Genomic DNA, 11703 nt, shown 5'->3' with positions numbered 1-11703 from the left:
TCTGGACTGTCCTTGGTAGGTCCAAACACAGGTGTTTATTTTCAGATTTGGCTGTTTCCCTGGGAGTGGCTTCCCACGTGGCTCCCACCTCCTCCCCCTGTCTAGGTCCATCAGCTCTTCATTAAAGCTTTCAGTGGGTGGCCAACCTCTTGACTGCTTCCTGCTGGTTCCTTTCTGTGCTGAATGGGCTAGGGATGAAGGAACCTGCTGGGAACAGCTGAGCACCAAAAGCTTTGCTGAGGCAAGACAGGCGTGTCTGACCCCCAGCCTTCCCATTACTTGCTTCTGTGATTGATGCCCTGTAATTACCCTGGATATATGAGCCCAGTCTCAGACAGCTGTAATGAGAGGGTCTGAAGAATCTGGAAAAGGCTTTTCTTCCTTGCTGGTTTGAAAGAGATGCTCACAGCGGGTCAGGAATCTCAAAATCCCACTGGGAGTGGCCCCAGGGTCTTGTTTTCCTAGCCTGTAGTAGCTTTGCAGGATTGTTAAGTACACAAAGCAGCCTTCATAGCTCCCCTAACCTCTTATTTCAACACTGTGGGGCCTGTGGCTGTTAAAAAGTCATTAGATCAGGAAAGATAGGCCACCTTTCCCTACAGGCACTGGAAGGCCACCACATCTCCTGTGACCTCCCAGAACTGAGCCCAAGTTTGTAGCTGGTTGCTTTTGGTAAATTCTAGGATTTAAGCTTTCTATATTCCATCATGGAGCTCTGTCCATGCTTTACTAAGGGCATGTGTTGAAAGTGAAGGCAGGATTGCTCCATAAACAATTGGTTTTCTTAAAAATCTTCCCTTGTGCCAGGCTGATTTGTAAGTAGCAAAGATTCGTGTTGTCTGCAAACTAGAGTATGGACTAGTACAAGAGACACCTGTATATTTTAATGTATTTAATCTAAGAAATAGTGTGATTCCTATATGAAATTAACTTTTCTATTAAAAAGAAAACAGGAAATACAATAACAGGAGAAAAGTTAGGGAGAAGACTTATACCTTCTTTTGGAGTGAGTGCAAAAGAGCCTGATAGGATCAGTTATGAAGAAATAAATCTTAGGAGTGCAATTTAAAAGAAACTTGAGCTTCCTTTCAGGGCTGGTAATTCCTAAAATAGTCTCTTTGCATAGGCACTGCTGACAGGAGTGTTTCTGCCTCCAAGGCAGCATTTCTGGCACAAGAAAGTTACCAGAATCCCACTGAGTTATCACATTGATGCATGGGAGTTTTTCTGTTACTGTAATCAACATAGCCATGATTAGCACCTCTTCATCCTACAGAGCTGGCCTTTTCAAGCTCAATCTAGAGCCTCAGCTCAGAGGTTCAAGTAGACTATTGTTCAGTGAGAAAGGGTCAGGGCATCTCTGTGTGTGGGACAGAAGAGCATGTAGTGTGGGTAGATCAGAGAGCTAGCCTGGTCACTGGGTTTAGGAGTGTGTGGTCTACTATCAGCACAGGAGCTGCTTTTTCTCTCCCTGCAGTCACTGGACGGAAGGATGGAGTAAGAGATTAGAGGAGGAATCTTCACTCCTGAGTCGGAGAGTTCAGCAGCTCAAAAGTATCATCCACAACCTGCCAGAGGCAGTTCTCGAGTGGGAAGTCATTGTCCACCAGATTGACCAAGTAGTAGTTGTCATGGATGTACTGGATGATCATGCGAGAGGGTGACTCCTCTTCATAGAGCTTGGCCCACTGCTCGATCCACAGTGCAAAGGCCTCATCCTACCAAGGAAAACAAAAACCCAAACATGCTGGCAGTGGTGTAATGCACATATAACAGCTGCATTTTCATATGACTTCATTTAGGACAATCACTGTCATGCATGCCTGGCCAGCCTGTGGCTTATTCCTTATCAGTAAAAATTTCAAGAGGTGAGCAAGGAGCCTCACACTTTCCAGTCAGTGGGAAGTGCCCGGGGCTGGACTTAGACACGTTTGCAGAAAAATGGCTCAACACTGCCCCTGTGTGTGGAAGAAGGGAGGAAGAGCCGCTGCCCGGAGCTCTGGGGCCAGCACAGTGACAGTGGTAGCTCCCAAGCATCCTCTTACTGGGCACGTGGTGCCTGTGAAGGGCCGAAGCAAAGTTCTCCTTACACCGAGGGAGCAGAAGGAGCAATCTCTGGACTTCTGCAAGCTAGTATCACAACAGTACTCAATTATGAGAAGCGTCACAGACTAAAACCAAACCGGACCAAGCTTTCAGGGCAGCACAGCAATGTATCTGGCAGGAGGGCAGGACTCACCTTCCAGGAGAGGAAGCTTACGGGATCCACTACAGTGGGCTGGATGATCTCTCTGCCTGGGAAGATGCCCCAGGTGACAGCATTGGGTTGCAGATCTGGAGCATTAGTGATATTTTGTCCCTGCCAACGGAAAGAAAACCTTTCTGAAGCAACCACTGGAAGAGGGATTAAGTGAGTTGGAATAAGTGTGTTTACCCTCTCCTTGTTAAGGTCAGACAGCTGCTGCACATCACAGCTGACTTGCTTCACTTTCCCTTCATTAGCCCTCATGTCCCACTTTGATCATAGTGATATCTGAATCTTTGATATTTACCTCTCTCCTAAGGTGGTGAAAGGAAAGTGTCCTGTAAACAACAGCCTACCTTGACATTGACAATGTGATAGTTCACTCGCAACTCATACTTCTTCAGCACTTTCAGCAGTGCCATGACGATCTCACTGGAGGTGAAGAACTCTAGGTATGCCTACAAGGAGATGGGGAAGGGGGAAAGATTAAGAGCCTTAACTCATGGCAGGGCTGGGACAAATAGAGGCAACCAAGAGGACAGTGGCAGAGTCTGGGCTGTTTGGAAACCAGGCAGCGTAAGACTTGTATGTCCGTTCCCAGAAACATGTACTACAGAGGAGAGCTGAGCAAAGGGCAGAGCAAATTAGTAAGAGAGCTGGGATGGGGGGGAAAACAGAAATAAAAAGATGGGGTGAGCAGAGGTAATGGCCTAGGAGCAGTCAGCTCAGGACAGCTACAAGCTTCCTGTTTTGCACCCACATGAGCAGGCTGGAATAAGCTCCAGCATTAACCACAGTGGCTGTGCCTGGGAAGCAGTCTGTGCCAGACAGAGTGGAGTGCTTGGAAGAAGCCTGAGCTTGGCCTCTGTTGTACATGGCACCCTATGAACAGCAGTGTCCTGCCAAGGCAGCTCAGTCTGGCCAGAGCAGAAGCTGGGGGTCTCAGCTGGGCTCTCCCAAGCACCCTACCATTCCCTGTCCTCATCTTTTGTTCCCAATTCTCCCTGTATACATACACAACCCAGTTCTGCACTTGCTCCATCTACTGCTGCTCTGTGCTTGGCTGCTCCCAACAACTGCTTCCCCTCCCCCCATTTCCTGGCTATTGTGTGAGATGATGGATTTCCCTTCACCTCGGGGGAATTTTTTCCTTTGAAAACATAACTGCATTTGCCATCTGCTGGTCTCACGGCTTTATCGGTTTGGATCCCTTTTGAACAAGGCTGCTTTGTTTCCTAGTATGAGCCACTTGCCTGGCATTTACCTTGATGGGAGATTCCCATCACAGACATTAGTGGCAAGGCTCTAGGGCCTGAAAATGCATGACAGTAGGAGGCAAACTGGCAGGTAAGACTGCTTGCAGGCCCAAGAGGGAACCTGGCAGCGCTCTGAACAGCACAGCAGGAGTGCTGTGGGGTGGGGGCAACTGGTGGAGAACTCTGCCTTACAGGACAGACAGGGGAATTTTTAAATGCCCAGTTATTACCATGAGAAGCTGGATGGTAGAGATGCTACCTCATCGATTCCCATTTTTATGAAAAACCTGGGTGCTTCCTACATCACTGAACGGGATCAGATGCTCTAGAAAGAAATGACCAATAATGCCCTGCTCTAGAAAGAAATGATCAATAATTACTTGCTGAGAGCAAAAAAAACACCACCCAAAAACTCTCTAGATGTTCAGTATATGTTTTCAGGTGGGGGAAAACAGCTATGAAGTCAGCCATAGAGATGACATAGTCTGTTTAAGACACCGAAGGAGCTTTGCCTCATCTCAGCAAGAAGGCATTAAGATAAGGAGCAGGCAGAAGGATTATCCGGGTGAAAGCCTAGGACTTCCCAACCTAACAGAGACCCAGCTCAGGTGTAACTCTTTGCTGCCTAGCCCAGAGTAGTGCAGTACCTTTTGGAAAACATAACCCCCGCTGGGCCCCCAGCCTACAATGGGGTCTGTGGATGGTTTGCCATTGATGTTCGGCTGAGAGTTGATGGTCAGAATTCCTCTTCTATTAACCTTCTCCAGCTGCTCCTTCAGAAGGTTGGTTTCAGTAGCAAGAGGGTCATCGTTCCAAGGCATACACGTAACCTACAGTGAGGAGAAGAGATGGCTTAAAATGGTTGTAACAACCCTTTCGCTGCCATCTGGATGCTGAAGGAACTCAGAGGTGCTCTAATGGTCTCAAACACATCTGCTTCAGGAGAGAATTCCCAGGTTTGGTTCAAGGGGCAGGATATCCTCAACTCATAGACTGCTGAATTCTATAGGTACTGGTCCCGTCATACTGTAGCAGCTTTCCTTTTATGTTGAGCCCTAGCTCTGGGTGCTGGATTCCCTTCAGTCACTATCTCAGCAAGGCCCTCTGGACAGGGAAGTGCCAGTTCTTGTTCAGAAGAACAATGTGGTACCAGGAGCAAAAGGAAATATGCGCTATTGTCTGTGTCACACTGACCACCCCTTCCTGGGACACCACTCACCTTGTGCCCGTTCTTGTTGGGTTCTCCAGTGATGTAACATGTGAAGACCTCAAAGACACTTTCCTCACCAGTCAGCTCTTCTCCCCACATCTTCAGGAGCTCCTCCCGGGGAGACTTGCTCTTCAGGTAGAAGAGGTAATAGTCCTTCAGTTCCCCAAAGGCTGGAGAGGAAGAGTTACCCCTGTAAGGGGAGCAGACACAAAATTAACAGGCCACTGATGAAGTAAGCTGATTTAGTGATGCAGGGAGACAGCCACCCAGGAAAAGAAGTAGCCAACAAAATCCACCTAGAGACCAAAAGCCTCAACACCTTGGTGCCATTCTCCTTACCACGCAAATCCAAGCAACTGGGGACCATTTTGTTACAAAGCCACCTGTTCTGTCAAGCCCAAAGTGTGCCCAGGACACCCACAAACGACAGACCAGCTGTGGAGCAGGCTTTCATACCACACCTCTACCTCACTGCCGTTGCAGGCTGACAGCTTACCATCGGCCATTGGGGAAATCATCCCATTCTTGAGTTCGATAGATGTAACTCTTTGGCCTAGAGGCCCAGAAGATTGGTCGAACATCTTCAACTCTTCTCTTGGGGTGAGCGCTGACTGCCCAGGGCAGAGGTCGCCTGCATTGGAGGAGCAGACATTAACACAGGTCCTCTGCTGACTTTCCACTAGGGGCTGGAAGCCCTTCCCCTGGAGAACTTTGCCTCTGGGACAGCAAGCAACAGCAGCTGAGAAGAGTTCTATTTGTCAAGAAGTGGGACAGAAAGCTTTTCTTTCTTTATGGAAAATCTTTTCCCACTCAGTTCCCTCACAGGATGCTCAGTAGGTGTCTATTAAATGTTTAAGTTCAGGACTAACACCTGAAATTGGATGAGGTAAGGGAAAAGCACTGCATGAAGTTTATTTTTAAGAAGAAAAAAACAGGTATCTATCTTCCTCCACTTCCTCTTGTCTATGCTAAAGCCTGTGGAGTTGGAGGAAAGTCCACGTTCCCTTTATGAGCTTCAGAGAACATCAGAAGTCTACAGTAGGAGCTTACATAGCACCTAGCTTGTAGGAGGGATTGTGACAGACCTCAAAAAACATGTTTCTTCCAAGTGGCAGCTCTAAAGAGTCTAGGTTTTTAAAGTTCCAGAACAGGCTACTTTAAAGGTACTTAACTAAAATTCCTCCTTCAGCTGTCCCTTCTATTCCTCCCAGCTTTTGTCTGAGACCTGCAGGATGGGTGAAATTCTAAGTGCAGAAAGATGCTAAAAAAAAAACACCCACCAAAAAAAAAAGCAGCAGAGAAGTGCCAAGCCATCCACTGCTTGAGCCTTCAGTAGATGAGATGGATGGATGCATGTGAAAGAGGAACTAACAGAAGCCAGCATAATCTGCTCACCTAGGGTCCTCCTTCCATATGCCCAGGCGCTTAAGGACATCGGTAGTAGCCACTTCCCGATTGAGTGTGTAAAAATGGAGCCCATGCACCATGCCACTATCCAATAGCTCCCGGCACATGGACACTGCCAGCTCCACCCCATAGTTCCGGATAGCCGCATCATTGTCCTTGATGGGTTCAATCACATCTTTGATTTCCTGAGGCACTTCCAGCTTGGATAGCTTCACCAGCTGGCGCAGGGAGTGGTAACCCTGGATGAGGATGCAGGGGATTTTCATTTTTCCAAGGCCCTTTTCTAACATCCCAGCAACACAGGTACTTGATCTCAATTTTGTGGCAGGAGATTTAGAATTGGGGCTCCTGGATTCTACTCCTAAACCCCATCTCTGGTATGGTAAGGCAGTCCTGGTCATGTCATTTTAGGTGGTTTCTTCCCACTTCTTTGCCTGAGCCTAGCATGCTGACAGTGATGAGTAAATACCTTAGGACTGGTAGACCATTATCCTTTATATCTTTTTTTGCTATATGGGCAGAGAAAACTTTTAAAGCTTGTTATTACATGCCTAAGAGTTTAATTCCGCAAACCACCTACAGATTTACCACATTTAGCACTTTCACTTCCCAGAAATTTCATGGAGGATATTTACAGACCTCTCTCAGCCCCTGACCCACAAACACCTAACATCCTGGATCCTCATTCCCTCCCCAAGCCAGAATTACTGGATTTCACCTGTATGGGGAAGATGCCAGGAATAATGGGGCAGGTGATGCCAATGGCTTGACAGTCCTTCATGAACTTGAGAAAAGTTTCTGATCTGAAGAAAAGCTGCGTAATGATGAAGTCTGCTCCTGCAAGGACTTTCTCCTTTAGGTGCCTCAGGTCTGCCTCATAGCTCTCTGCTTCAGGATGACCCTTGGGGTAGCCTTTGCAGGGGAAGGGAGGGGGGGCGGGGAAGGGGTGGGGAAAAAAAAAAAAAAAGGTGAAACCCTAGTAGGCAGAACAACACATCAGACAAAAGAAAGTAGCCAATCTGATTGTACTGTCACTTGCTGCCCAGGTCCAGAGAGGGACTGCTGAGCTGATTTCCCTATTTCAGACTGCAATTAAAGACACTTACCTGCCACACAGATGTCAAAGTAATCATCAAATTCATTGCGAATGTGCTTGACCAGGTCAACAGCATAGTTGAAACCATCTACTTCTTCCTCCCATTCCTCACCTACAGGATCTGAAAAGAGAACAAACCAACTGTTTGCTGGACTTGTGATCTACTATCCTATGCTGAAAACCTCCTGCTATCAAAAGGAAGACAAAGATGAAACCCCCAAGTTTGCCGTTTTACCCATGGACTGCTTTTGTCTATGCTTGAGTTGGAAGGACTGCAAACAAAGGGTTCAGGTGAAATGCAGTCTTGACATTTAACTCCTGCACCAGAAGGAACCTCTAAATCTTATTTATTAATTTTTACTCTGGAATTGAACGCAACAGCAGTACAACCTCAGCCCTACGCATCACAGGACAAAAGGATTCACCTCCACGCAGTGCCATGATGTTCTTCAACCCGAGCCGCTTGGCCTTCTGCAGATGCCCTGTGATGTCATCCTTGGTCTGATTGCAGCATGTCATGTGCAGGATAGTCTCCAGGCCACAATAGTTGACTGCAGTGTTTGCAATAATCATGGAGGAAGTTTCCTTGTCAGATCCGGGGTCCCCTGCGGGGTGCCAAGTCACATCAATGAAGAGGGGACCACCTGCTCCCATGCGGTCAAACCTGTGGAAGTTAGAGCTGTGTCAGCCTACCAGGTAGCCAGCTCCCCTCTCCTTGCCTGGGATATCTTGATCACTGCTGGAATGCCAGCAACAGGCAAAGAGAGCTTGCATGACAGCAGCAGGAGAGACCAAGAAAAGTGTCAAACTAGGAGTTCAGGAGGTGGCAAACGTAAATAAGGAAAGTCATCCTTTAAGGCTGTATGAGGAAAAGCTCACAATCTCTTTGAAGAGGCAACTTAAATGTTCTCTGTAGAATAAACTTCCTCCCCCAGCATGCTGTCTTCTGACAGCAGCGCAAATGCCATTCCTTTTGAGATGGGAGACTATGCTGCAACCCCTGTTCCCAGGTTTAAGTCCAGAGGCCACAACTATGAAAAGATGGACTAGATCTCTGTTGTGCCCCCAGGCATGCTTAACAGAAGAGACAAAGGCTCCCCCTAACCTGTCTCTCTCCTGCTCTGGGTTGGAAACAAGCTCTTCTGTTTAAAGTAAACCTGGCACTGGTATACAGCAGTTACAGAAAGAGTTATAAAACACTCTCTTCTCCAGGTGAGTACATGGTGGCTCCTGGGGCTCCAGGATAACCTTTAGCTCTGCTGAGAACTATGACCTTTCATTTAGCATGTAGATGGGGACACCTACCTCAGAGGCTAAATGTGGCCTTTCAGTAGCAGAAAGGCACAAACCATAGTGGCTGTATGATTCTGAAAGCAAGTGGGAGTCTCTGTTCCACAGACATTGGCACACTGTCCAACAAATAATATTTTCTAGTCTTAATAGGTACTTTTCTGCTCTATTGTCCTCCAGCACTCTGTTCAGCCCCAGAGCATGACAGTGGGGTTGCTCCATTTTCACCGGCATGGGAGAGAGGAAAGTCTGGCCTCCTCAGTAACCCCACCATGACACTTAACTCTTCAGGGCCTCCAGGGACGACAAGTTACTTGGTGTCCATTACCTTCCTCAGCAGGAAAGCACAGCCCCATTACCTGCTTCGTCACCTGGAAGGGGAGACAGAGCATGGGACAAAGCCTGCCTCATTAGCTACTTCCCAGCCCTCCACCAAAGACATCTCAACTCTCCCCTCTCCCACCCTGCAGCCCTCACCTGGAAATGAGATTGACAGCAGCATTGGCTGTGCGTGGAGGGAAGAACTCCAAGGAGAACCACTTGTCTCCAGCATCCTGCCGTCGACGCATCTTCTCCCGCAGTCGCTCATGACGGTCAGCATCGAGGACAGGGGTGGAGCAGCGCGAACTGTCCTTGGAGCTCTCGCTTCCACTACTGCTGCCACCATCAGACTTGGAGCTGGAACCGGCAGTGCAGGTATGCTGGGTCTCATTGACCATGGTGAGCTCTCTGGAGGAGGGGAACAGGAACATAGTGGGTATGAAGCAGGACACAGATCTCAGCAAGGAGCAGTTACTGCTGGGGTGAGCAGCAGATGAAGTAGGCTTAAGCTAAGACCCAACATTAACCATCATTAAAGAGTCACCCTTTTGCCAGCCCTGACTATAAGCTGTAGTGGAGGACCCGGTGAAAACACAGTAAAAGAAAGCGTGTTTAGATAGTGCTGAAAGAAATAACATAGCAGATGGCTTCATGCCACTTTGATGCAGCTCTTCTGTGCCTGCTGAGTCAAATTTGGCTCTCAAAAGAGTCAACATCACTTTTGTCCTCACTACAACCTAGCAAGCAATGACACCCATGTGCATCAGGTGCACATGTTTTTTTGTTTGCCCTTTGTTCTTGTGCCCTTGGGCTGGACATGCCAGCAGATTTTATTTTTTTTTCCTATAGCAGCTGCTTCTTCGACTGTGTCCATCTTCAGGGTTTCTGTTCTGTTTGTTCCCAAAAGGCAGTGCTTCTTGACAGTGTAGATAGGAAAGCAAGTGTTAATGGGGCAGGTACGCAAGAATGCACAAACTATTCCCAGGTCAGGAAAAAAAGCCACCTTCCGGTCAGGCTATCCCCACAAATACAGCCCTTTGTTTTGTCTTTGCTGGCATCAGCCAGTTGTATTTCCAAACATCAGCCCTCTTCCACAAGACATATCTCCACAGACAACTGTCCCCTGCGCCAATACCACTGCACAAACTGTCCCCTGCGCCAATACCACTGCACACACTCAGCTTTTTCCTTGACCAGATATGCCGTTCGTGGTCCTTTCCTCACCAAATGTGGCTGCTTGGAAACAAGGTCAGAGGAGACCATCTGCTTCTTCCTGGCTTGCAACATGATCAGGTGTGCTTCCTTGGCTTCACAGAAAGTAAAAAACCACTGCAAATCAGTGGTGTAGAGGACAGATAGATACCCAACTCCACTTGGCTCCCAAAAGCATGTCACCTTATGCCTGTAAGATGACGTAGCGATTACAGATAATTAGAGAAGAGCTACCATAAAACCTGGAACTACGTTATTTGCTTACATACCTGCCAAAACCTAAAATTGTCACAGGGAAGCAGCATGTTCTCTGAGCATTACATAACATTGGAGTCTGTTTTAGAGGAAATGGTTGTGCAAGCTAGTGTGCACTTTGTTCTTATCATAAGCTCTGTGGGTTTAGGTCATCCAAGGAGACTTTGCACTCCTCTTCTACTGTTTACACTGAGTTGCCAATCAAGCAAAAACTCTTTGGGAGAAAGTCTACTTTTACCGCCTGGGGACCTCTCCAGCTGGCAGGAGGCTATGAGAAAGGAATGCAGTCCTTTGCTGCCAAGAGGAAGTTTCAAATCTCTTGTGTTACCAACACAGCAGGCCATGTTAAGAATCAGCAGCACAGACCTATTGACAAGTGAAGCAAAAGCACAGTAGCAGCCCTGACCAAGCTCTCTGGAAGGACTTTCCCTGATATCCACGTGGCACTAATCTTGGAGAATTATCCCAAAGCTCAAGACAGTGGTGCAAAATTACGTGTAGTCAGCTCCCAGTGCCTCACTTCTAGCAAGTGTGCCACACCACACTGGCAAATCAGAGGACCTCTGTTGTTGCACTTGAAATGTAACACCCATCACAAAGGAAGGGTTCAGTCTCTATAGTACAGGATGAGACCTGCTCCTGAGGAAAGGTCCTTATTGTACTGGCAATCAAGAACCACAAAGGCAAAGATCCCACTTAAATTCTGTCTAAAGGCAGCATTCGGAGCTGTTCCCCTACCGTCAGATACACCAGATTTGCTGGCAGAAGGTTGTCATTACTGCAAAAAGAAAAAAAGATTTTCTAAACACCAAAACCAGCTGCAAAGTAAGGCAAACTTCAACACCCGCCAGCTCAGCCGCGTCAGCGCTCCTGCTCCTCTGTCTCTGCTACACCGCAGCCGGCACGCTGATGCCGACCGGCGCGGACGTGCCGGCGGGGCTCTTGCGCTGCGCCGTGCGCTGCCGGTACCGCGGCCAGGCCCGCACCGCCCGCGCCCGGGGCCTGGCTGCCGGGGGCCGCCGTGCCAGCCGGGGGGGCCGCGGCCGGGCCGGGGGGCCGGCACCCCGCAGGCAGCCGGGAAGGGGCGCGGGCAGCGCCCGGGGGTACCTGCCGCCGCGGGGGTCCCTGTCCCTCGCGGCCAGGCAGGGATCAAGCTACAGCCCGATCGCTCTTTCGCCTCGGCTGAACCCGCTGGCGGCAGCGCGGCCCGGGGCAGCCGGGCGGGGGTGGCGGTCGGGCCCCCCTCCCGGGGTCCCGCTCACCTGCTAGCGGGGCGCGGCGCGGCACGGCGCGGGTGGCCCCATCCCGCGGCGCTTTAAGGGCGGCCGGGCGGGGCGAGTGACGCGCGGCCGTCGCTCGCCCCTCTCCCACGCGGCGCCGTGACCTCAGCTCGCGGTGGGGCGGGGCCAGA

The 11703-nt window shown here is 49.2% G+C and overlaps 1 protein-coding gene across 3 annotated transcripts; it reads right to left on the bottom strand.

The window, feature by feature from the left end:
* Positions 1-877: 877 nt before the first annotated feature.
* MTHFR (methylenetetrahydrofolate reductase) lies at positions 878-11698 on the bottom strand. 3 transcript variants are annotated; one of them, XM_056330964.1, is made up of 12 exons: positions 11555-11698; positions 8982-9233; positions 7640-7878; positions 7225-7335; positions 6837-7030; positions 6107-6357; positions 5208-5342; positions 4721-4901; positions 4149-4331; positions 2602-2703; positions 2240-2359; positions 878-1718 (listed from the first exon to the last, which is right to left on the bottom strand). In XM_056330964.1, the coding sequence occupies exons 2-12, from the start codon at positions 9221-9223 to the stop codon at positions 1521-1523; spliced, it is 1956 nt and encodes a 651-aa protein (XP_056186939.1). In that variant the 5' UTR covers positions 9224-9233; positions 11555-11698; the 3' UTR covers positions 878-1520. The 3 variants fall into 3 exon arrangements, with proteins under 3 accessions (XP_056186939.1, XP_056186940.1, XP_056186941.1); XM_056330965.1 differs by lacking the exon at positions 11555-11698 and adding an exon at positions 11031-11312; XM_056330966.1 differs by lacking the exon at positions 11555-11698 and adding an exon at positions 8789-8875 and having other exon boundaries at positions 8982-9109.
* Between the last annotated feature and the right edge of the window lie 5 nt (positions 11699-11703).

Source organism: Falco biarmicus, chromosome 3 (assembly GCF_023638135.1).
Source record: "Falco biarmicus isolate bFalBia1 chromosome 3, bFalBia1.pri, whole genome shotgun sequence".
Classification (NCBI taxonomy): Eukaryota; Metazoa; Chordata; class Aves; order Falconiformes; family Falconidae; genus Falco; species Falco biarmicus.
This window is presented reverse-complemented; position numbering and strand designations above follow the sequence as displayed.

What these genes read in the sequence shown, in the direction of transcription:
- MTHFR (XM_056330964.1), bottom strand. Translation starts at nt 9,223, where the DNA reads ATGGTCAATGAGACCCAGCATACCTGCACTGCCGGTTCCAGCTCCAAG. An exon ending in CATCATGGCACTGCGTGGAG is followed by an intron (nt 7,336 to 7,639) that starts GTGAATCCTTTT and finishes TTCTCTTTTCAG; the next exon opens with ATCCTGTAGGTGAGGAATGG. An exon ending in CCAACAAGAACGGGCACAAG is followed by an intron (nt 4,332 to 4,720) that starts GTGAGTGGTGTC and finishes TCCTCACTGTAG; the next exon opens with GTTACGTGTATGCCTTGGAA.